General features: G+C 46.2%; 1 protein-coding gene across 1 annotated transcript in view; it reads left to right on the forward strand.

Moving 5' to 3' along the window:
* SEZ6L (seizure related 6 homolog like) overlaps positions 1-25,329 on the forward strand; it is a gene marked incomplete at both ends in the record, with an annotated part of 195,154 nt that overhangs the window by 151,818 nt on the left and 18,007 nt on the right. The window contains 3 exons of the mRNA XM_082668040.1: positions 7,913-8,109; positions 13,535-13,729; positions 16,430-16,621. Of these exons, the coding sequence (XP_082524166.1) occupies positions 7,913-8,109; positions 13,535-13,729; positions 16,430-16,621 (584 nt within the window). The remainder of the gene's footprint in view (positions 1-7,912; positions 8,110-13,534; positions 13,730-16,429; positions 16,622-25,329) is intronic.

Below are 25,329 nucleotides of genomic sequence, written 5' to 3' on the forward strand. Positions count from 1 at the left end.
TGTATATATGTACCACATCTTCTTTATTCATTCATCTATCATTGGACATTTAGGTTGTTTCTGTGTCCTGGCTATTGTAAGTAGTGCTGCACTGAACAGTGGGGTACATGTGTCCTTTTGAATTATGGTTTTCTCAGGGTATATGCCCAGAAGTGGGATTACTGGGTGATATGGTAGTTCCATTTTTAGTTTTTTAAGGAACCTCCATACTGTTCTCCATAGTGGCTGTATCAATTTACATTCCCACCAACAGTGCAAGAGGGTTCCCTTTTCTGCACACCCTCTCCAGCATTATTGTTTGTAGATTTTTTTGATGATGGCCATTCTGACTGGTGTGAGGTGATACCTTATTGTAGTTTTGATCTGCATTTCTCTAATAATTAGCGATGTTGAGCAGCTTTTCATGTGCCTCTTGGCCATCTGTATGTCTTCTTTGGTGAAATGTCTATTTAGATCTTCCACCCATTTTTTAATTGGGTTGTTCGTTGTTTTGATGTGGAGCTCCATGAGCTGCCTGTATATTTTGGAGATTAATCCTTTTTTCCATTGCTTCATTTGCAAATACTTTCTCCCATTCTGAGGGTTGTCTTTTCGTCTTATTTATGGTTTCCTTTGCTGTGCAAAAGCTTTTAAGTTTAATTAGGTTCCATTTGTTTATTTTTGTTTTTATTTTCGTTATTCAAATGAACTTTATGTATGACATTATGAGAACAAAAGGATACAGGGTGGCAGTGAAACAGGGCTTCCTCATCCTGCAGGCTTTATTTGTAATTTTAAATTTGCATTTTCTGAGGTAAGACTGAACCTGGGCACACTTTTTTTTTAATTGAAGTATAGTTGATTTACAATGTTGTATTCGTTTCAGGTGAACAGCGATTGATTCAGTTGTATTTTTTTTTCAGATTCTTTTCCCTTTTAGGTTATTACAAAATACTGAGTATAGTTCCCTGTGCTATAAGTAGGTCCTTGTCTGGGTACACTTTTCGGACACATGTGTCTGTGGCTTTCATGGGACATCGTATGAAATAGTGGTTCCTATCTCAGGCGTTGGCTTGGCAGGCTTAGGTTTGAGTCCTGAATCTGATTCCTACGTGACCTTGGACAGGTGGCTTCTCCTGGCTGAGCCTCAGTTTCCTTATCTGTAACACGGGGATGGTTGTAAGTCTTAGCTTGCGGGGTTATTGTTGTTTGAGTGCTTAATACTCAGTAGGCAGTGTTGTTGTTCAAAAGCTACATGAAGTCTTGGTAGACCTTTTGTCCCCAAACACCCATGGGACCGGTGTTTTTACAGCTCTGATACAGGGCAGAGTTGAAAGAGGAGTTCAGAAGCGGAAGCGGTGGATGGCGTGCCCACAAATGCTTGCTCAGGCACTGGATAGGTCTCGGGATGTGCCTGGAGCAGGGTCAAGGTGGGGGAGGGGAGGAAACTAGAACCCAGCTGGTCAAGGTCATGGGTTGACATTGAAGTGGCTTATCAGGCATGTAGGGGCGTCGTGGTATCAGGCTTGATTCTGGTGACCTGCATATCTAAGAAGAATGGAGGGTGTGGGCAACAGGGGTCCAGGAGGCAGGTGGGGCAGAAATCATTGGGGGCAGCTCCCATCACTTAGGGCTTTCAAATTAACCTCTGGGAGCACGTCCTAAAAGCAGCCAGGGCCAGAGAAGTCCCACTCCCAAGGCTGGTACAGGTAAGAATCCATTTGGGGTCAGGGTCCCCGGCAGAGACGGGATCAGAGCCGCAGTCCGCCTTGTGTGGGAGCTGAGGCTGAGACCCGGACAACCGCTCTGGGCTGCTGCCGATTCACCCAGCACACACTCAGTGCTGTGCCAAGAGCTGGGGACACAGCTGTAAGCAGGCACACGTGCTCCCCAGCCTCAGGGAGCCTCTGGTCTCATGCAGACATGCCAGACCACTGGGGCACGAGTGCTGAGCTCTGTATGAGGGGTGAGCACGGAGGGGCTCCCAGTCCAGACTCAAGGGGGAAGGGGGGAGCTCTACGCGTGAGCGAATCTTGAAAGACTGAGAGTAAAAGATGGGAGGGGTTACCCAGGTTTAGAGAGGGAAGGCTAAGGAAGGATACAGGGTCCAGGGAACAGCATGTCGAAAGCCCCAGAGGTGGGCAAGGGCCACATTCTTTGGCGAGATTGACAAGTAATTCAGTCTGGCTGGAGGGTAAAATATTTGGGTTGGAATATTGGGTTGGAGAGATGAGGCTGTGAGGAGGGGAGGGGATGAAAACATAGATACAGCCTTGACACTGGGATCAAAAACGTGTACTTTACCTAAGGTAAGGTAGCTTTTTTTTTCCATTGAGATGAAATTCACATAACACGTTGTGAACCGTTTTATCATATACAATGCAGCGGTATTTAGTGCATTCACAATGCTGTGTAACTACCACATGTTCATCATCCCCGAAACAAACCCGTATCTATTAAGCAGTCCCACTCCATCCTCCTCGCCTGTCTCCCTAGCCCTTGGCGATCACCAAGTTGCTTTGTGTTTCTGTGGATTTACCTCTTCTGGATATTTCTTATAAATGGAATCACACAACATGTAGCCTGCTTTAAACTTTCTCTTTTGTAAGGCTCATCCGTGTTGTAGCGTGTGTCAGTACTTCATTCCTTTTCACGGCTGAATAAGACTCCATGGTATGAATAGACCATGTTTGCTCATCTGTTGAACTGTCAAGTGAAGGGTCCAGCTTTGTGTTTCGGAAGGATTTCCCTGAGTGCTGATGGGAGAGGCATTGGGACCAGGGAAGGATGGAGGTAGTAAGCCGTGAGGTCCTGCCCCACAATCCAGCTGAAAGATGGAGAAAAGCCTATGGCAGAGACCAAGGGAAAAGGGGTGGCTCGTGGTGTAGGAGGAGACACAGAGGCTGAGGTCTTCTGGCAGGAGCTCAAGACCCTGTGCCCAAGGAAAGCCTTTCCCTCTGGCAGTTAAGAGGGGCTGGCACATGCAGGGGCTGGCCTTGGGGAGCTCTGTCTTCCTGTGGAATTCTCCCTGTGGGGGACCTGCTCCACCCAATGCCAGTCAGATCAAACCCACCTGCCTGCCGGAACCACTCCATTTCCCATTAGTTCTGGAGTAAAACTGACACCCTGATTTCTTGGCGCCTCCTCAGATTGTATCTGGCTGACATCTCTCTTCCCTCCTCGGCAAAAAACCCTGCTCTGCCCTTTGGCCAGTCTCTCTGCCTTAATAAGTCTCTGCATTTTCCTCTCAGCTGCTGAGGATGGCCCAGCGGCAGGGACCCTGGTTGTACTCAGTATATCAAACACAGCTGGATGGACCAGCAAAAACGCAGGCTCCTCTTTGGATCAGGACAGAAAATGAAGTATCAGCATTTGTATATATCATGGGAACCAGCCTCTCAAAAAGATGGACCCAGAAGGATACAGGAGAGAGTAACTTTACTCTTTCTCCCACTGCCCTTCCTGTACCTTCTCCTTTTTTTTTTTTTTTTTTTTTTTTTTGCTTCTCAGGCTGAAAGTTTTGTTTTCATGGGTCTTTAAGAAGTGTAGTTCAGTCTGCTAATCATACAGCTCTAAACATTATTCGTTTTCGAAAGCTCGCCCCTCCCTCAGCAGGGCTTCTTGGGCTGGGAATTCTGCAATGAGAGAGGGCCTTGTGCGCTGCTTCTTTCTCACAGGACAGTCTAATGTCACTGCACTGTTATATTATGGAAAATGTAGAATGCTGATTTTTTTTTTTCCTCTCTCTTACGGGGCATGCTTGATATGGGCAGAGCCTGGATGCACTTGACCTTCGCCTCTGCTGGATTCCATCACCCTTTCAGAGTGGGACCATTTTTAAGGAGATGCACAGTGGCTGCCTTCATTAGGGTTCACATCTAGACCTAGGAAACATCCCCATTCTCATCAGTGATGGGTAGCTCACTCCCAGCACCCCCCTTTCTCCCTTTGCTCTGCCCCCAGGTAGGCGGGCAGCTCCAGGCTAATTTTTCTCATTCCTCTTTTCTTGGTGAACATCAAATGCAGTCACTGTCAAGCCACCAAGAGTGTCTTCGAAGCCCTCTTCACCAGATGAGGGTGTACACCGTCTCCCCTCCCCTTGGTTCCCTCCCACAGTGACCTGCCCCTTAAGGCAGCCTTTCCTGCAAGCCTCTTCGATCGCCCAGTGAATTCCTTGCCTTCATTAAGCTAGAAGTGGGTGAAGGGCTCAGATTGAAAGAGCTGCATAGATGGTGGTAGCAGATGCCACTGGTGCCTTATGCAAGCCCTGTAGCCCTTGCCACTGTGTACTCAGGGTGGCTTCCTACTGCAGCCCTCTTCACCTGAAGGCTCTCTCTGGTACCACGTGGGCAAGTCAGAAGTGCTGGAGATTTAGTACCCCAGTAGCAGTCCTCAGCCAATGAGGGATGGGAGCCGGAAGATAAATACCCCAGCTCCCTCTCCCCCAAGGTGTGTCTGCACCATGTCTCACAGTTCCTGCAGGACTGAGCCCACTGCCCACAGTGGAACTTGCCCATCTACGCACCATGCACTGGCTCATTCCCTTCCTTCTGTGTCACTTCCCCACCAGTGCTGCTTGGGGTGGCCTCCCAGATAAGCCAGACTCCAAGAGACACTCACATCTTTGCTCAGGCTCAGCTTCTGGAGAACCCAGTCTTTTTTTTTTTTTTTTAATAAATTTATTTATTTTTGGCTACATTGGGTCTTCGTTCCTGTGCACAGGCTTTCTCTAGTTGAGGCGAGCGGGGGCTACTCTTCTTACGGTGCACGGGCTTCTCATTGCAGTGGCTTCTCTTGTTGTGGAGCATGGGCTTTAGGCGCACGGGCTTCAGTAGTTGTGGCACGTGGGCTCTAGAGCGCAGGCTCTGTAGTTGTGGCGCACGGGCTTAGTTGCTCCGCGGCATGTGGGATCTTCCCGGACCAGGGTTCAGACCCGTGTCCCTTGCATTGGCAAGTGGATTCTTAACCACTGTGCCACCAGGGAAGTCCCGAGAACCCAGCCTTAAACAACGGCCACGTCTATCCCTTTAGAAAGTAGGAATGCTTAGTCCCTGTTGGCTTATTCTTAGCTTAGGGGACTTTGAAATTCCAGGATGACAGGAGAAGTTGCATTTAATAGTTTGTTGCACACAGTTTACAAAATGCATTCCCATAAATAAGGGTTTCTCAGCCTTAGCACTGTTGACATTTTGGACCAGATAATCGTGGTCCAAATTCTTTATTTGGGAGAAGGCTATCTTGTGCATTGTAGGATGTTTTAACAGTCTCCCTGACATGGACTCACCAGTGGCATACCTCCCCCGCCCCCCCGGGACAACCATGTCTCTAGACATTGCCAACTGTCTCCAAGGGGCAAAACCACCTCTAGCTGAGAATCACAGACATAAGCCGTCTGATGTCATTTGGTGTAAATGGCAATCCAAAGAGAATGATGGTGATGGCGGTGGTGACGGTGGTGGTGACAGTGATAGTGATGATGATGGTGGTGGTGGTGATGATGCTCATAGTAACATTACAACATGACATAACATTCAAATGACCTGACCAGACTTGTTCAGGTGCTACCAGTGAACCTAGAGTCTCATCCCAGATCTTCTGCCTGCCTTACCTCACTCTGAAAGCCCATGACATAGACTGGAAATATTAAGCCCTATTCGCAGACAAGGAACTTCAGAGAAAACACATGCCCTCCATGAAAGTGTCGAACCAAGAATGAAACCAGAGCTTTCTGATTTCCAAGGCTGTGTGCTCCTTCCTGTTTTAGAAAGAACGGAGAGTTGTGCTAGGGTTTTCACATGAAAGCTGTTTGCACCCTTGAAGATGCTTCTACTGCATTGAGATCATTGAAATGAATGATAGAATAAAGCCAAGTTGTACACTGTCTGCAACCCACTGTTACCAGCGGATCGGCTGTGAAGTTGGCTTATGGAATATATCTGCCATCTACCACGTTTCGCACTAGCCTAATCCAGCACTTTCATGAGCTATTGATGTTTTCATGGTACTGGAGTTAAGAGGCTCTTCCATAGTTCAAAAGCTGACATCAACCCTACTATTTCTGTTGTCAAATAGGGTCTCCAGCAGACTCTTTCATAGCATAGCATTTATTGAGCACCTACTGTGTGCAAGAGAAGGTGGCGACTCCAGAATGTCAATGTAATAGGGCTTTAGCGGCTGTCGCCTGGTTGTAAACTGGCGGGGAGTAGGTGGAGTCTCGGAGCTTAGTCTGGAAGCCCTGTGTGCAAAGCAAGCGCACAGCTTTTGTTAGGAGAGGATGTTTGGGGGTGGTGCCGGGGAAGCTGATGGAGGTTATGGGGACAGTTGGAATCTCCCTAAGCCACCTGTTGGGACAACTTGACATGAGGAATTATGGTAGATAAAATATGTCCCCTGCCCTCTGGAAAGAGACCTTCAGCAGTGTGCCTTGTGTTTCTGTTGCTTTGTTCTTACTACTTGAAGCACCAACAACATGGGTGGTTTCCACATCTCCTCCCTGCTCCTGGAGTGGCAGCAAACACCGCCCTTGGGCAGTGGATGAAGCGGGGGTGTGGGAGGTGGGGACGCCTCTCCTCTGGCAGTGAATTGCTCAGTCAGGATGCTCCTGTTTAAAATCCTTTACTGTCTCCCATCCCCAGTAAGATGACATCCAAGTGACCTAAACTTGTCTCTCTAAACCCTTCTGACTCCTGCTTCCATGTCTATACCCAGAGCCAGGCACACTGACCACCAGGCAAGTTCCTTCAGGAGTTATGACCCCTCTTCCTTCTTCTCTGCCTCAGGCACTGCCCTCTCCCCCCCACCTCCTGTTTATCTGCCTAGTGGTTCCCTTCTCTTTCTTGAGGATCACTTCCTCCAGGGAGGCCTCTCTGAAAACCCCCATCTGAGTTAGACACACTTCTCTGCACCTACCTTGACTGTAACTCCTACCACAATCCCTGGCTTTCTCGTCTAAACAGACCTCTGCTCTGTGACTCCTTGTGTCCTCTGAGCACAGCACGGTGCCTGGCACATAGTAGGTGCTTGGAAATATTAGGGAGGGGATACAAGTAAAGGAGAAAGACATAAGAGAAAAAGGGAAGAAAGAGAGAAGCGGAGAAGGAGAAAGGAAGGAAAGAGGCGTAAGTTAATATCTGTCCATGATTGATGCAGCCGAAGTTGAACTGTCTGGCGTTCCTACAATCACAGATCAATTTTATCCAGCACACCTAACATAGCACAGGTTTCTTTGCCGTACTGAAGTGACTTATGGATTATTAACTGTCCATCGCTGTCCAAATATTTAGTGTCAAGGTACTCTGTTGTGTTTGGGTCTTTAAAAATGTGTCATCCTGTGATGCTATGAATAGTGGTGGCAGGTTGGAGCATATTTCATGAATAAGTGCTCCATCCCATTCTCTGTTCCGTCCCCTAAACATAATAGATTAGCTGGTTGATTTTGAGGAATTTGCCAACATAAGTGGAAGGATCATTTCACCTTGTATAAGAATGCAACTTATCATTAGCAAGCAGTCAGCTTGCTCTGCGTCACAGAAAAATGGAAGACCCATGTCACACCCCCAGCAGGTGGCTCAATGCCCAGCACTTAGTTTCACCCAGGAAAAAAAGTTGTTAATGACAGGGGTATTGAAGGCAATTCTACAGACAATGCAGCACTTGACTCTGCAGTGAGCTCCATGCTGGGAAGGTCGTTTCATGAATGAGTCTTCAAAGGCCCAATCCATCCACAGATCTGTGTGCGATGCTTTTAGAAGGATCAGCACATCCTGTTCACAGGTTCAGTCGATGCCTTCCTCACCCCCAGTTCCTAGCTTGGGATCTGACGCATAGTATATCTCAAGAAAATGAGTGTTGCTTGAAAAAAGAAATCAAAGGCTTGTTGAATGCCTGTTAACTTGGCTTCACAAAACCCCTCCTCTTCTCTCTGCCCCCCAAGCCTGAACCTAAGCAACAGCGACATCCTGACCATCTACGACGGTGATGAGGTCATGCCCCACATCTTGGGGCAGTACCTTGGAAACAGCGGACCCCAGAAGCTGTACTCGTCCACGCCGGACCTAACCATCCAGTTCCACTCAGACCCTGCCGGGCTTATCTTTGGGAAGGGCCAGGGATTCATCATGAACTACATAGGTAAGTATTCTAGCCAGTCACTTTTTCTCCTTGGGTTTAGGTGCAAGTTAAGACAATTTCTTCTAGATTTGTCTTTTGGGGAGGGTTGTGCTACATGAGTTTTTTAATATATTGACATGGTAAATATACGTCGTTTTTTTTAAGAGGTTGGTCTCTCTAGCCGGAAGGACAAGGGTTCAAATCTTAGGATTATCATTGATGACTGGGTGACCTTGGGCAAGTCACTTAACCTCTCCGAGCCTCTTTTTTGTCATCTGTAAAATGGAAATAGTGATACCTCCTCCACAGGGTTGATATCAGGACTTAGGAGATAACATCTCATAACTTTAAGACTCATCATTTTTCATTTGCAGTCAGCTGTGACTTTATATCATCAACACACTCTTCCATATTTGCAACTTCTCAAAGCATTACCTATGCCATCTTGCCTGAACTGAAGCTTGGCTCTCCCCTAAGGACTCTTCTTCTCCTGCAGCCCCATCCAACCAAGACAGCCCTTTCTCTCCTACCTCCCATACTTTATTTTTTTTAATTTTTATTGGAGTATAGTTGATTTACAATGTTATGTTAGTTTCAGGTGTACAGCAAAGTGAATTAGTTACACATATACATATATCCACTCTTTTTTAGATTCCTTTCCCATATAGGCCATTACAGAGTACTGAGTAAAATTCCCTGTGATATATAGTAGGTCCTTATTAGTTATCAAATTTATATATAGTAGTGTGTATATGTCAATCCCAATCTCCAATTTATCCCTTCCCCGCTCCCCCCCCGGTAACCATAAGTTTGTTCTCTACATCTGTAACTCTGTTTCTGTTTTGTAGATAAGTTCATTTGTACCCTTTTTTTAGATTCCACATATAAGCAACATCACGTGGTATATGTCTTTCTGTGTCTGACTTACTTCATTCCATATGACAGTCTCTAGGTCCATCCATGTTGCTGCAAATGGCATTATTTCATTCTTTTTCATGGCTGAGTAATATTCCATTGTATATAGGTACCACATCTTCTTTATCCATTCCTCTCTTGATGGACATTTAGGTTGCTTCCACATCTTGGCTGTTGTAAATAGTGCTGCTATTGGCGTTGGGGTGCGTGTGTCTTTTCGAATTATGGTTTCCTCCAGGCATATGCCCAGTAGTGGTATTGCTGGATCATATGATGGCTCTATTTTTCGGTTTTAAGGAACCTCCATACTCTTCTCCCGTACTTTAGATTCTTTCTTGCTGCTCAACGTGTCTTCCAAACCTTTTCTCTTCCCATCACCTTTAAAAAAAATCCTGCTATAAAGTTCAAACTGAGTTCACACGTGAGCATCCAGTACCCGCTTCTTAATTATTTCATCCACCCACACCCTTCCCCCCTCCCTCCTCACCCTGAAACTCCCCCTTATTCATTCCTGGCTCCATCCCCCTCCTCTGCTCAAGCTCTAAACCTTGGCGGGTCCTATCCTGGACCCTGTCCTGCCTTCTATCTGTGTGCTGTCATCCAGGCCCATGGTTTTATCTGTATTCCATTGACCCCTAGTTTGTACCTACAGCCTTGACCTCTCCCATGAACTCCAGATCTCTCCAACTCCCTGCTCACCGCGCTCTTGCATGTCCCACTGGCAGCTCAAGTTTATCACGGACAGAACAGAGCGACCTCTTTGCCTCCCTGCCCTCACCACCTCTCACTGCTCCTGCTGTCTGCCCAGTCCAGGAGGCGGGACCACAACTCTCCTGGTTTCTCAGGCTGCTTCCCCTGTATCCAGTCCATCGTCTCAACTCTACTGCCACAATATATCTCAGATGCAAGTACTCTTCTCCATCTATCCACGTCCACCACCCTAGTCCAAGCTGCTATCCTCGCCAGCAGCACTGTGAAGTCCCACTGATCCCAGCCCTGGAAGGGACTTGAACTTACAGAGTGTCTGGTCCAGGCCTGTCTCATCACAGCACAAGAAGCCCTGGACCACCAAGGATGAGGGACTTGATCATCAGGGGCGGACCTGAGGCTCACACCCAGGCTTCCTGGCTCCCAGCTCTTAGGGTTCTCTACCCCCAATATTTTTGGCAATAGCAGAGAACCTGGGAGACGCAAAGAGGTAGAGAAGCCCTGACTTCTTTCAGCATCCAGGTTGGTGGGTGCTTGCCTCCTGGGGGTTTCAGTGGGCAGGATTCAGCCAGCAGTTAGGGGACCTGCTTGCACCCCCCAGGGAAGAGGTTGACATCTTGATTTCCAAGAGGGAACCGGGGAAAGGAGGACTGATCCTGCCAAGCCTCTCTGCCACCACCAAAGACCCTGGCTTGAGCACAATTCCGTGTCTTTGGTTCTTCCCCTTGGCTTGAAGATTTGCCCATCTCTAGCTAATACAAAGTGTTCTCTTTGTATCTCCTACTGCCTCCAGAATACAAGCTAGTTCCCTGACCATTGGCTGTCTCAAGGAGCCTCATGCATATGAAAATAAGTCCCTTGCTTTTTTTATTTCCGGCTGGTGGACACTTCCCATCCCCGCTCTGCTCTGCAGGTACCTCTCAGAGAAGCAATCACAAGTATTGATCTTTTTTTTTTTATGTTACTCAGGGGCCTTTTTACCCTTGATGGCGACACTGGGTATTTTCAGGGTGTTACTGCTGCCACTTTCCATGCGTTCTTTACTGGGTGATGCCCTGGGCAGAGGCTCTCCAGGCGACGTGCCCTCCAGAGTCAGCTGCCTTTGGAGGGAAAGTTTCTGGTGACTTGGCTTCAGTCTGTCTCCTTAGACCTTTCCTCCCCGCCTCCCTCCCTACTGGAAGATGAGGTCATAGTTTTGCTCATTTGTCTCCTCTGGTGCCCGAGTCAGTCTTGCAAAACTGCATTCAGCTTGATGGAAGAAATACGACTCTATCCAAGGCTGCCCAAGGTTGACCAGAAAGCCTGGCCATTGTTCAGTTTGGCAATATTTTGAAGAGGAGGTGCTTTTGTTAATTGAAGCTGAAACTTAGATTCGTGTGACAATTTGCAGTTGGCAAACACTCTTACATATATTATTTTATTTCATCTTCAAACGCATTATCTCCATTTTCCAGAGAGTTTGGTTCACAAACTTTCATGCTAGGCCCTGTCCTAGGCATCAGGATACAGGAATGAATAGAATTCTCTCCCTGCCCTTGAGCCAGTTAGTGAAAATGGAAGAGTCCCATTAACAGACAATATCAGGATCATATGCTGATGAGCACAGGATTTCAGAGAGTGCTTCCCAGGGGTACACAGCCTGGCTAATATGGGTAACACAAAAAGAGAGAACAGCTCAACTTTTTTCTTATTTCTCTTAAAGAAACACAGGTTAATTTCACAGAAAAGGAAAGTGGGCCTTTGTATGTCAATGTTGATGTCAATCAATTGCCCATGACTACCTGGGTTGAAGACCTTGTTGTTTTCAGAGGAGGCCATGCCTGAAGTCAGTGGAAAAGAATGCCGTGATTGATTAGTGATGTCTGTCATGGGCATGGGAAAGGTATTTGCTACCCTGGGTCTAGATTTAACAAGACACAGATGCAACTCCCATCCAGTAGAGGGATCAGATGGAAGGGTTAAGGGTTTCTGTTGTCATCTAGAGAATCCGTTTTTTCTTTTTTGGCTGCATTGGGTCCTCGTTGCTGCGTACGGGCTTTCTCTAGTTGCGGCAAGCGGGGGCTACTCTTTGTTGCAGTGCGCGGGCTTCTCACTGTGGTGGCTTCTCTTGTGCTGGAGCACGGGCTCTAGGCACACGGGCTTCAGTAGTTGTGGCTTGTGGGCTCTAGAGCGCAAGCTCAGTAGCTATGGCACGCAGGCTTAATTGCTTTGCGGCACGTGGGATCTTCCTGGACCCGGGCTCAAACCCGTGTCCCCTGCATTGGCAGGTGGATTCTTAACCACTGCACCACCAGGGAAGCCCCTCATCTAGAGAATACTAAAGCTCCTACACTGATCTCAAGGCCTGACCCCAGCTCTGGAAAGTGGCCGGGCTTATCTGCTCTGGCTGCTGTCAGAACCTTCCATAGGAACACTGGGCTTACATGGTTCTGACTTCCCATAATTCTCCTTTGCACAGACAGAAGCAAAGACCCATTCTTCTCACTGCTTCTTATGTTTTGCTGTTGTCTGTGGTCAAGTGCATGGGAGGGAAGGGAATTAAAAAGCAGAGGTAAGTAAGCAGTGTTTTTCAAAGAGATATTGGTCACTTGTATGTTTATTCCTCTAATCCCAGGATAATAAAAAGTTCCATATTGTAGGTCAACTCCAATCAATGACAAATGACAAATGTGATGAATGCTACGGAGGAGATGGGAGGGCCCGTGGAAATGTATAGCCATGCCGGCTCATCTTGAAAAGTCAGACAAGCAAACCTTTCTCAGTCCCAAAGCATCTGGTACAAGGCAGACCACATAGCAAGTATTTGCCCCCATTTCTCCTCTTTCATCCAGAGTTTGAACATTTGCAGCTGTGTCCCAAATCCAGGGCTTGGCTGATTTTTCAAAGGCCTAAAAATAGAGGCTCCTGTCCCCCACCAAGCACTTCTAGAAGCCATTTCCCGCTCCCCTTCTTCTTGCAGACACCCAGGAGATCTCCTTCCCCCAAATAAAATCATGATGAAATCCCTGGGAAAGCCATTGCTTGTTTCTCAGAATGACTTTCCTGCAGACAATGGAGGTACTTTGCTTTCCCCAGAAGCACATTAGAACCGCAAATTAATTATAGGGCATAATTAGCCCTCTTCTCAGACTCTGCGCAGTGGGCACTTGGAAGCGAGGGTGATAGTAGTGGGCTTTGGATTGCTGCCTTAGGGACGAAGGTTTGCAGGAGGAAAACAGAGTTATCCCAGAGGAAGATTCTGTGACGGTAAGCTGTGTGTAGATTGTCCGGAGTGTGGTTAATGTTCACTGGTGGTAGGCAATGTGATTGGAAGAATGCAGCCAATAATTATTTCTGTCTTAATAGTTACGTGTTTATCTTAGTCTGCATTACAAAAATGTATATGCCTAATCTATCAAACCCATAGACTTATGGACATTCTTAGGATAAGGCTGAGTGTAGTAGCAACCTATTGCTACATAACAGATGACGCCCCGCAAAATTAGCAATAAACGTGTACTGTCTCACAGTTTCTGTGAGTCAGGAATTCAGGAGTTAATACTGGGCGGTCCTGATTTGGGGCCTGTCATGAGGTTATAGTCAAGATACCAGCTGGGGCTGCAGTCCTCTGATGGCTTGGCTGGAGGTTCCACATCCAAAATGAACAGAAATCATTGTAAAGTCCCCCTAGGGAAGAGTTCTTGCAGGTTAAGGGATTTCAGAAGTTGTGTTGCTTACTTCTGGGGGCTTTTTCTTCTATTTTCTCTTTCCTCTGACATTCATAAAAGGAACCCCCAACAACAAGGCCACCTCCCCATCTAAGGATGATGTTTTTGTTTTAAAGAGGTGTCAAGGAACGACTCCTGCTCAGATTTGCCCGAGATCCAGAATGGTTGGAAAACCACTTCTCATACGGAGCTCGTGAGGGGAGCCAGAATCACCTACCAGTGTGACCCCGGCTATGACATCGTGGGGAGCGACACCCTCACCTGCCAGTGGGACCTCAGCTGGAGCAGCGATCCCCCATTTTGTGAGAAAAGTAAGAGTAGTCTTGTTGTTTTCCTCTAGGTCATTGGATGGAAAATCCCTCCCATGGAGTATTTTTTGCGTGGATGCAGAGGAGCTATTCAGTGTAGAATCTGGCCTCTCTTCTACTCCACCAACACACTGGTGCTGTTCACCAATGTCATTTTGTAGCCCAAGGGCAAGGATCTCAGACCCAGGTGGTTTCAAAAGCCTGGCAGATAATGGAAATAAGTAAAGCAGGCTGGGTGTGAGACATTAGGGAATGGTGTGGACTGTGGTCAGCAGGAATATATGTAGCCTGTGTAAAAACATCATTCAAATTCAAGTCGTTAAAATACCTGCAGAAGCCAAGCAAAACAAATCTAAGTTGGCCCTAGGGCCCCAGTTCAAAACCCCTATGGTAGGTAGCCAACTTTTTTTTTTTTTTAAGGCACGTGTTATTTTCTCAACAGTTCCAAAATGGAAATAGTTTGATCGATGATAATTTTTTAAAAGAAGTGGCTTGAATTTTCTGGCAATGCCTTAGTGAAGGTGTCTAGAGAAACAAGAAAACGTCTCCTTGTTTCTAAACCTTCAGTGGTCTTTCTCTTGCATTTACATTGAAGTAGACACTGGTAGGTAGCTGCCTTTATCCAGACAGCGTCCAGCCCAGTCTCCTGGTCCCTTCTGCCTGCTCCCCTAAGTGCTGGCCTGAGTGCAGGCCAAGTGTGTCTAGTGGTAGCTGAGTTTCGCGTCTTGAAGAGGGGTAGCGACAGGAAGTGCCTCTGATGGTTTCTACCCTGATGTCTTAGTATCGGGGTGGGGGGAGCTAAATTTGGCCTCTCCCCTCATCCATTTGCTTCCCACCTCCTACATAAAGCTCTAGTCTGCAACCTTCTTCCTGGGAATCCTTGGATCCTTGATGATACTTTGGTAGATCTGTTCAGCATGACTTAAATCACCAATTGCCCAAGAAGAAATATTAAGTGCAGCAGAGAAGGAGGCTGTCAGGGAAGGAGAGCACGGGGGGCCACATACAATTCCTGTCACAAACATTCCAACATCAAGGAAAATTGTAACGGTGGGAAACAGGAAAGAACTCGCTGAGGATCCCTAAAACCGGCTACACAGACACATCGATTTGTTCTGCAACAGGATGTGGGCTGTGTGCATGTGTGTGGATTGTGATAGAAAATAAAAAGGGACCGTGAGCTGTGCAGTTAGGAGAGATCCGTCACGAGTCCACCAGTGCGATCTGCATCATCGTTATTATTCTTTAAACATTTTTAAAGGCTTGGAGGGGACATAACTAGCTCTCTATGGGGGGATCCCCTCCCATGCCTCAATTTTTGCCAAGAAAAGGCCCAAAGTAGAGCAGATAAATGTGTATTGGGCCTGTTGTGTGCCTGCGTGTTTATGTTCCCAGGCTGGGTGCCACGCTCACTCTGCGTTCAAGACACAGACCCACCGAAGCGCTTCTCTTCTAGTGAAATGAGAGCAGAAGAACCTCCCAGAACAATGGGGTCCCACCTAGAAGTCCCTGGATGTTATAGCCACCTTTCATTGGTTAAGCTCCACTCTTGACAGTAAAAGATGTAAATATATGACTATATCTTAAAGTTGTGCCGGTAACAAACACGGTAATCAAGTGGTGGCAAAATAATGAGGCAGACGGTGAGGACCCCTTACGATCTGCTCTCAGGAGTTTATTCTGTTTTATTCCAATTGCATATGTTTGTATGTGTCTGTTACACACGTACGTAAATGTGTGTGTGTGTGTGTGTATTGTCGAGATATATATGGCTACACATACAGACATAGCTGCAGAGACAGATACTTTACCATAATAGGCATCAATTGCTAGAAACTGCCTTGCAACAGCTTTTTTCTTCAACTCAGAAATAGACATCTTTTCATATCACACATGTGATCTACTTCATTCCTTTTTATTTTTATTTTTGCAGCACAATGAGAAATAGGTTTTATTTAGTCTTAAGACGTTTCCTTTCTGCATAAATATTAACAATAGTGTATCATGAGTCACAGTGTAAGATTTACATTACCGTTGTCAATTTAAAACCCAGTTTCTCTCTTTTCCATACTTCATTCCTTTTTAATTGGTTTATTATTTTCCTTTTATCTATATTGACTTTTTAACTTAAAAGTAATGGACACTTAGGACTTCCCTGGCCGTCCGGTGGTTAGTACTCCGCGCTTTCACTGCCCTGGGCCCGGGATTCGATCCCTGGTCGGGGAACTAAGATCCCACAGGCGACACGGTGAGACCAAATAAATGAATGAGTGAACGAATGAAAGAATGTAATGGGCGCTTATTTTCCTGTAGTTAAGTACTGCAAAGAAAGCAGTGAGAAAGAGCTCTTTGTTCTCATTAGTGGTTGGTCAGGATTTCATGGAATGGTTGCCGCATGATATTTAACTCCTCTTATGTTAAAGGATTGCTTTTTAACCATTACAAATATAATATTATTATGTGCAGTGTGCAGTCTTGTATATGGGTCTTTGGGCCCTGATGCAAACGTTTCTTTGGGCAAATTCCTAAAAGTGAAATTAAATTCAAGTCTCTTTTGTCCTGGCCTGTTTTCCAGCCGCATGCAGTGTCTTTCAGACAGGGAAAGAACTAAGTGAGGAAATGTTCTAGATCATTCTGTAGTTCTCGGCAAACCAGTGGTCATCAGGCCCTAACACCCACCTGGTTTGGTTTCATCTCGTGTAGTTATGTACTGCACCGATCCCGGGGAAGTAGACCACTCGACCCGCTTGATTTCGGACCCCGTGCTGCTGGTGGGCACCACCATCCAGTACACCTGCAACACGGGCTTCGTGCTGGAAGGGAGCTCCCTCCTGACCTGCTACAGCCGTGAAACCGGCACGCCCATCTGGACCTCTCGCCTGCCCCACTGTGTTTGTGAGTCCTCGTTATTGGCTTGAGCCTCCGGGATGCATCTGGGGGTTGGCTTCTTCTTATTCCCGGTGGAGGGCTGGGCTGCTAGGAGGCGGTACCCACTCTTGGGAGCGTTTATCATCACTGTCCCCCAACAATAGCTACCAGGGATTGAGGGCATGGCTACTCTAACACTCATGGTAAGTTTATCAGGCACTGTGCTGAGTCCTTTACCAGATTTCCCTCTCTTCTTCCCTGGGTAGCTTCGTGAGCATGGCAGTACTGTCTCCATCTTCCGAAGAGGATACTAAGGTTCAAAGAGGCAAAATCATTGCCCCAGGTCACACAGCTAGTTAGTTAAGAAGAAGGCCAGAGGCAAACCCAGGCCTGCGTGACTCTAAGTGATTAAAATGGAGCCGTCCGAAGGGCAGTAAATAGAGTGATTCAGACTCTCTTTGACCTCCTCTGTGGGGCCATCAAAGCAAACGTTTGGTTAAAAAAACACTTTGGGGGGTTCTCTACCATAAAAACTCAAAAAAAGTCTTCCAAGGTCACTCTGAGAATGGAAGAGTAACTGCATATTCTCACCAGGCAGAGGAGGTGGAGAGCAGGGGTCTTGAGGGGGGTGGCGGGGTCTCAGCCTCGATGGCACATGGAAATCATCTAGGATGTTTTAAAACGCCCTGGAGATTCGGATGCAATTGGTCTGGGGTGTAGCGTGAGTTTCAAAAACTCCCCGAGGTTTCTGACGTGCTGACAGGGATCGGACCCATTGCTTAAGAAAAGCTTGAGGCTCTGCAGAAGGAACAAAGCCTCACACGATACCTGGGGTTTAGAGATGTCAGCTGCACTGCTGTTTTATGAGTGTGTTTTGAAGAGATCCATTAAGGGCACAGACAGCCCAAGCTCCCAGAGCTACACTGAGGTCTCGATAGTGCTGGGGAATCAGACTTTAAACAACAACAAAAGAATAGATGTTTATTGTATGTTTATGTTTATTGTAAACTACATCTTATGTGATGAACAGAGTGTAACTTAAGGACGTGGCTCTCTCTTGAAGTAGCTGTTTTGTCACTTCTCACAAGTATCAAAACAGGCTTCGTGGAGTTTTTTCATGGCCACAAACAAGCAGCCCTGCCATTTAGATGGATAAAAGCATTCACGGTTTGGAAGACAATTGGAAAGCAAGAAAATCCTTGTCCTTTTCCATTGGATAAACAGATACAGGCAGACCTCAGAGATACTGTGGGTTCAGTTCCAGACCAACACAATGAAAGAAAATATTGCAATAAAGCAAAATTTTGGGTTTCCCAGTGTATATAAAAGTTACGTTTAGCCTATACTGTAATCTATTAAGTGTGCTATAGCATTACGTCTAAAAAAAAAAAAAAAGTATGTACCTTAATTTTAAAAGACTTTATTGCAAAAAAAAATGCTAACCCTCATCTGACCACGCAGGGTTGCCACAAACCTTCAATTTGTAAAAAAAAACCACACACAGTATCTGTGAAGCGCAGTAAAGCAACGTGCAATAGAACAAGGTGTGCCTGTACTTACTGAGCACTTATTGTATGCCAGGCACCGTTCTGAGCAGTCACATGCATTAATTCACATTCACATAATTAATTAATAACAGAGATGTTTGTTGCTTCTGATAAAGAGCAGAGCATGGTCAAATTCAAACTCTGGGGAGACCTTCCTCTCTTTCTATTCATGAGGCAGCCAAGGCCAGGGTCCCCTGTGGTAGTCCATGAATTCAGCTTTCTCAGCCCACAAAATGGATTTATCACACAGACCCAAATAAATGAAAAATTTAAGTGTACATCATCTACTTCATAGATTTTCCTTAATTGACATCTGATTCCTTTATTAGAGGAAGATTTATGTTTCTGGGTTCCCATTTTCTCTTCTCAAAAAGGGGGAAGGCGTGGTAAGAACACAACATGAAATGGACCCTTTTAGCAAATCTTTAAGTGTATAATAGAGTATCATTAACTCAAAGGCATGGTGTTGTACAGCAGATCTTTAGAAGTTACTGACCTTGCATAATGGGAACTTTATGCCTGTTGATAAGCAATTTCCCCATTTCCCCTTCCTCCAGCCCCAGGCAGCCACCATTTCACTCTCTGGTTCTATGAATTTGACCTTTTTTTAAAAGATTTTTTTATTGAAGCATAGTTGATTTCCAATGTTGAGTTAATTACTGCTCTACAGCAAAGTGATTCAGTTACACATATATATACAGTCTTTTTTTTTTATACTCTTTTCCATTATGGTTTTTCATAGGCTATTGAACATGGTTCTCTGTGCCAACCAGTAGGACCTTGCTGCTTATCCACTCCATATATAAAAGCCTACATCTGCTGACCCCAGCCTCCCACCCCATCCCTCCCCCAGCCCCCTTGACAACCACCAGTCTGTTCTCTATGTCCATGAGTCTGTTTCTGTTTCCCAGAGAGGTTCATTTGTGTCATATTTTAGATTCCACGTATACATGATATCATATGGTATTTGTCTTTCTCTTTCTGACTTACTTCACTTTGCATGATAATGTCTAGTTGCATCTATGTTGGCCCAAATGGCATTATTTTATTCTGTTTTATGGCTGAGTAGTATTCCGTTGTATATATGCACCACATCTTCTTTATCCATTTATCTGTCGATGGACATTTAGGTTGTTTCCATGTCTTGGTTGTTGTGAATAGTGCTGCTATGAACATAAGGGCGCATATATCTTTTTGTATTATAGTTTTGTCCAGATATATGCCCAGGAGTGGCATTGCTGGATCATATAGTAAGAATTTGACTATTTTTTAAAATAAATTTCCATTTTTAAAAAAATATTTATTTATTTATTTAGGCTGCGCTGGTTCTTAGTTGTGGCACACAGGATCTTTGTTGCAGCATGTGGGCTCTTAGTTGTTTCATGTGGGCTCTTAGTTGCGGCATACAGACTTCTTAGTTGTGGCACACGAACTCTTAGTTGTGGCATGCAGACTCTTAGTTGCGGCCTGCGGACTTCTTAATTGTGGCATGTAGATTCTTAGTTGAGGCATGCGGACTCTTAGTTGCGGCATGCATGTGGGATCTAGTTCCCTGACCAGGGATTGAACCCAGGCCCCTGCATTGGGAGCGTGGAGTCTTACCCACTAGACCACCAGGGAAGTTCTTGAATTTGACTATTTTAGATGCATCCTATGAGTAGAACCAGACAGTATCTGTCCTTTTGTGACTGGCTTATTTCACTCAGCATAATGTCCTCATCCATGGTGTCACGTATGGCAGAATTTCCTTCTTTTTCAAAGCTGAACGATATTCCATTGTAAGTATATACCACGTTTACTGTATCCATTCATCCATCAGTGATGTTTGTTTCCACATCTTGGCTAGTGGAAGTAGTGCTGCAATGAACACAGCGGTGCTAAGATCTCTTTAAGATCCTGATTTCACTTATTTTGGGTAAATACCCAGAAGAGGGATTGCTGGATCATAATGCTTGTTCTATCTTTAATTGTTTGAGGAACCTTCACACAGTTTTCCATAGCGGCTGCACCATTTTGCATTCCCACCAAGGGTTCCCTCTTCTTCATGCCCTCACTAACTCTTGCAGTCTTTTGTTTCTTTGATAATAGCCATCCTACCATGTGTGAGGTGATATCTTATCGTAGTTTTGATTAGCATTTCCCCGATGACCATAACGTTGAGCATCTTTTGTGTACATGTTGGCCATTTGTATATCTTCTTTGGAGAAATGTCTATTCATGTTCTTTGCCCTTTATTTTTTTTTTTGCTGTACGCGGGCCTCTCACTGTTGTGGCCTCTCCCGTTGTGGAGCACAGGCTCCGGACGCGCAGGCTCAGCAGCCATGGCTCACGGGCCCAGCCGCTCCACGGCATGTGGGATCTTCCCAGACCGGGGAACAAACCCGCGTCCCCCGCATCGGCAGGCGGACTCTCAACCACTGCACCACCAGGGAAGCCCCCTTTGCCCATTTTTTAATTGGGTTATTTGTTTGTCGGCTATTGAGTTGTAGGAGTTCCTTACATATTTTGGAAATTAACCCCTTATCAGATACATGGTTTGCAAATATGTTCTCTCATTCAGTACACTGAAGATTTTTCTGATTGTTTTCTTTGAAATTGGACCCTTATCTGACACCATACACAAAAATCAACTCAAAATGGTTAAAGACTTAAATGTAAGACCTGAAACTGTAAAAATTCTAGAAGAAAACATAGGGGAAAAGCTCCCTGACATTGGTCTTCACAATGATTTCATGGATATGACACCAAAGGCACAGGCAACAAAAGCAAATATAGACAAGTGGGAATTCATCACAATAAAAAGCTCCGCACAGGGCTTCCCTGGTGGCGCAGTGGTTGAGAGTCCGCCTGCCGATGCAGGGGACACGGGTTCGTGCCCTGGTCCGGGAAGATCCCACATGCCGCGGGGCAGCCGGGCCCGTGAGCCATGGCCGCTGAGCCTGTGCGTCCGGAGCCTGTGCTCCGCAACGGGAGAGGCCACAATAGTGAGAGGCCCACGTACCTCACACACACACAAAAAAAAGCTCTGCACAGAAAAGGAGAGACTTTATTATTCTGTTTGCACAAGTAACAGGGAACCTTGGACCACACAACCCTGTGTTCCCATCTGCCTTATTCCTAGAATTTCAGAGCTGAAGGGAATCTGGGAGATAAAATGCAATTGAGGATAACCTTGAGATAAAACACAGCTGCCCTCATTTTACAGATAATAAAAATAGTTGTTATCTATCGACTGTGTAAGACATTTTGCTAAGCATGTTATATGTATTTGTGAACATATATGTATATATGTGTACAGTATGTGTGTATATACACGCACGTATACATTAAGGAAACTAAAGCTCAGAAGAAAATACAGATAACAGTAGTTATCATGTATAAAATACATTGCTAACTAAATTATATATATATGTATTTTTGTGAATGTATATATGTGCACACACACATATATAAATGCGTGTGTGGAGGGGGGTTTGTAAAGGAAATTGATTCTCAAAGGGAAGTATGACTAAGGTCACAAAACTTCTTTGTGGGCAGAGCTAGGATTCAGATTTAGGGCTCTGATCTCCAAGACCAGCATCCCTTCCACCAGCCTGGCACCGCCATCATTTCACCATGGGTGGCAGGGCACAAACTCATACAGGGCTGTCCCAGTGGAATTGTAGTCTATGGTCCTAACCCCTTAGCCACCACCACATCCCTTCCCAGTCCCCAGACCTATGGGCTAAGTTCTGACACTGACTGGTTGGTTCCTGTTTGGGGCTTAATTGTGTCCCCCCAAAAAACAATGTTGAAGTCCTAACCCCCAGTGCCTGTAACCATGAGGTTTGGGGAAATAGGGTCTTTGCAGATATAATCAAGTTAAGATGAGGTCATACCAGATTACGGTGGGCGTTAATCCAGTGACTGGTGTCCTTACAAGAAGAGGGAAATTTGGCCTCACATGGAGACACAGACATAGGGAGAGCATCGTGTGATGACAGAGGCAGTGACGGGAGTGTTGTACCTGCAAGTCAAGGATGCCAAGAATTGCCAGAGACCACCAGAAGCTAGGGAGAGGCAGGGAAGCATCCTCCTTCCGGAGGTTTCAGAGGGAGCAGGGCCCTGCTGCCTCCTTGAATTCAGGCTTCTAGCCTCCAGAGCTATGAGACAAGGAATGACTGTTGTCCTGCGACCCCTGTTTGTGGCACTTTGTTACAGCAGCCCAGGAAGCAAATACAACTCCCATTTCCCCTTTAAAATACTGAAAGGTGGAAATATTTTTTAAAAGAAAGAAAAGGCACCTCACTAATGAGGCACAGCCTCCAAAGACCCTCTGGGCTGCAGCACCTGCTGGGTTTCCGAGAAGCAGCCCCAGTCCCTCCGGGGCCGCCGCCTTTCCCCAAGATCTGCAGAGCTCTGGTGAGAAGGTGTCCCTGACACCCATGCTAATGAGTTCACGAGTCAAGCTGGGTGTCAGGAGACACGCCATCCTCCTCCCACATGCCAGGAGAACCCAGCATGGGGTTCCAGCATTGATCCAGGCAGATGAGGCCGACGGGAGATGACACACGAGGCAGGAGAACAGTCAGATTCTAGCAGCGAGGTGCCCAGACTGAGGGGGTGGTTGTATCTGGGTTCCGAGAGTATTTTTTGTTTGTTTGTTTGTTTTTGTTTTTTTTTTGTGGTACGCGGGCCTATCACTGTTGTGGCCTCTCCCGTTGCGGAGCACAGGCTCCGGACACGCAGGCTCAGCGGCCATGGCTCACGGGCCCAGCCGCTCCGCGGCATGTGGGATCCTCCCGGACCGGGGCACGAACCCGTGTCCCCTGCGTCGGCAGGCGGACTCTCAACTGCGCCAGCAGGGAAGCCCCTGAGAGTATTTTTAACAAGGTTATTGGACATAAAACAGCTTTATTTATTTATTTTTTTAAATTTATTTAGTTAGTTAGTTTTGGCTGCGTTGGGTCTTTGTTGCTGCATGCAGGCTTTCTCTAGTTGTGGCGAGCAGGGGCTACTCTTCGTTGCGGTGCGTGGGCTTCTCATTGCAGTGGCTTCTCTTGTTGCGGAGCGCGGGCTCTAGCCAAGTGGGCTTCAGTAGTTGTGACACGCGGTCTCAGTAGTTGTGGCTAGTGGGCTCTAGAGCACAGGCTCAGTAGTTGCGGCACATGGCTTAGTTGCTCCGTGGCATGTGGGATCTTCCCGGACCAGGGCTCGAACCCATGTCCCCTGCATTGGCAGGCAGATTCTTAACCACGGTGCCACCAGGGAAGTCCAATAAAACAGCTTTAAAATGTTTCTTCTGCTGAACCAAGGAAACAGCACTGATTTGATGACCACCTTGGCTGTGCCCAGCCCTTCCCCAACATTCACACATTTAACCCTCACAAAACTGCATGAATGGTTTGCGTGTCCACTTAAGAGCAGGCAGAGAAGGCCCAGAGAGGGTTAGAAGCTTTCCTGAGGTCACACAGCAGGGAAGGGGAAAACCCAGCTAAAGCCTGCCTAACCCCCAAAGTGTCTTCTTCCTACCTCGGACTCTGCAGCCCTGGTTCCCGGGTGAAGCTCTGGGGCTCTACTGTTGACCAAGACTTTCCACCAACAAGCAAATCGTATAAGCTCTGGACATCTGCAGCCTCTGTTCACAGTCACTTGCCAGCGCCATCGTTCAGTCCAGCTGGGACTCAAAGCCATGTCTTTACACTCCTGGTCCGTTTACCCCAGGCCACTTCAAGAACAGACAGGTCAGGCGTAGGTAGAGGGAAGAGTCTGAAATTTGCTGTCAGACCCACCTCCAGCTCTGCTGTGTGACCTTGGACCAGTAGCTTGCCCTCTCTGGACCTAGGGCCCCCATCTATGAAAACGGATTACTACTTCCTACCACGCAGGTTTGTTGGATGTAATTCGGTCATTTAACAAGTCCTCTTATCTGCAGGTGCGTGCTAGGACAGAGGTTCCCAAACTTTCTCAACTCACAGTATCTTTGGAGTGTCAGGATTGTTTCGTAGATTTCCTAGGCCAGAATACCTAACAATTCTATTTATTAAGCAGTTGGGTCCAAACCACTTAATAAGCAGCTGTATCCTGACAACGTAGGAGCTGCTTGAAAAAGTAATGCACATAAATTGAGAGAAAAGATTGTAAAATTTTTATTTCGTTCTTAAGTAATACTTATTTACAATTACAATTTACAGTAATAATCCAACTACGGCTGCGGGAGTGTGTATGCCTCCTGGGCTCTGCCACACTTCTCAAACTCTTAGCATCAGACTGGACTCTGCCACCTGCATCTCCTGTTCCACACTGATTTTGTCACAGTTCTTGCTTTTTAGCACAGCAACCACAGAAAACCTAGCTTTGCAAAGATGGGGCATCATCAAAAAGAATGCAGCTCCATTGTGAAGCAGTTATACTCCAATAAAGATGGTAAAAAAAAAGTAAATAAACTACAATCTATATGCAACCAAAAAAAAAAAGAATGTAGCTCAATCTGATGTTAAAACTGAACTTTCTCAAGCTAGGAGTTCACATGAGGCTGGAAGATGTCACTGTGTCTCCTCAACATGTTTTAAAAATCTCACAACACCCCTGTGAGTTCATGGTGGCACCCGGGGGCATCATGGTATATAGTTTGGGAACAATGGTGTTAGGTCCTGAAAATATGGCAAAAATGCAGCAATATGTAAACAGACACAGTCTGCATTGTCAGGGATCCTGGGGTATATTGAAGATGGGGGAGGAGAAACAAGTCTATGAAAGAAATAACAATGGATCCACAGTATCACCTCCTCCAGAAGGGCCTCCCTGACTGCCTAGGCTAGGTCATGTTTCTCTCATCTGCACTCCCATGGCTCCTATAGCTACACAGCACTTGCTGCAGCTTATCGAAATGATCTGTTTATATGTTCAGAGACTCAAACACATACCTTGCTTGCTAGGAATATATCCAATTGGTTCTTGTATCCCTTGGGCCCAGCAGGCTCAAAACATGACAGTATTTGTTACTATTACTGTCATCGTCCTTGTTAGCAGTACTAATGCAGGCTTTATTGAGTTTCGTGGCTTTGTTGCAGCTTCCTTCTTTGGTGGCGGCATGATAGATGGCTGCTGGGGGTCCCATCCAGAAGACATAAACCACAGCATGAAAAGTAATGAGACTCTGACAAAGACAGCGAGGGTTTTATGGGTGGGTCTCCAGAGAGGCATGTA

Source organism: Grampus griseus (genome assembly GCF_964374135.1).
Source record: "Grampus griseus genome assembly, chromosome: 12".
NCBI classification, from domain to species: Eukaryota; Metazoa; Chordata; class Mammalia; order Artiodactyla; family Delphinidae; genus Grampus; species Grampus griseus.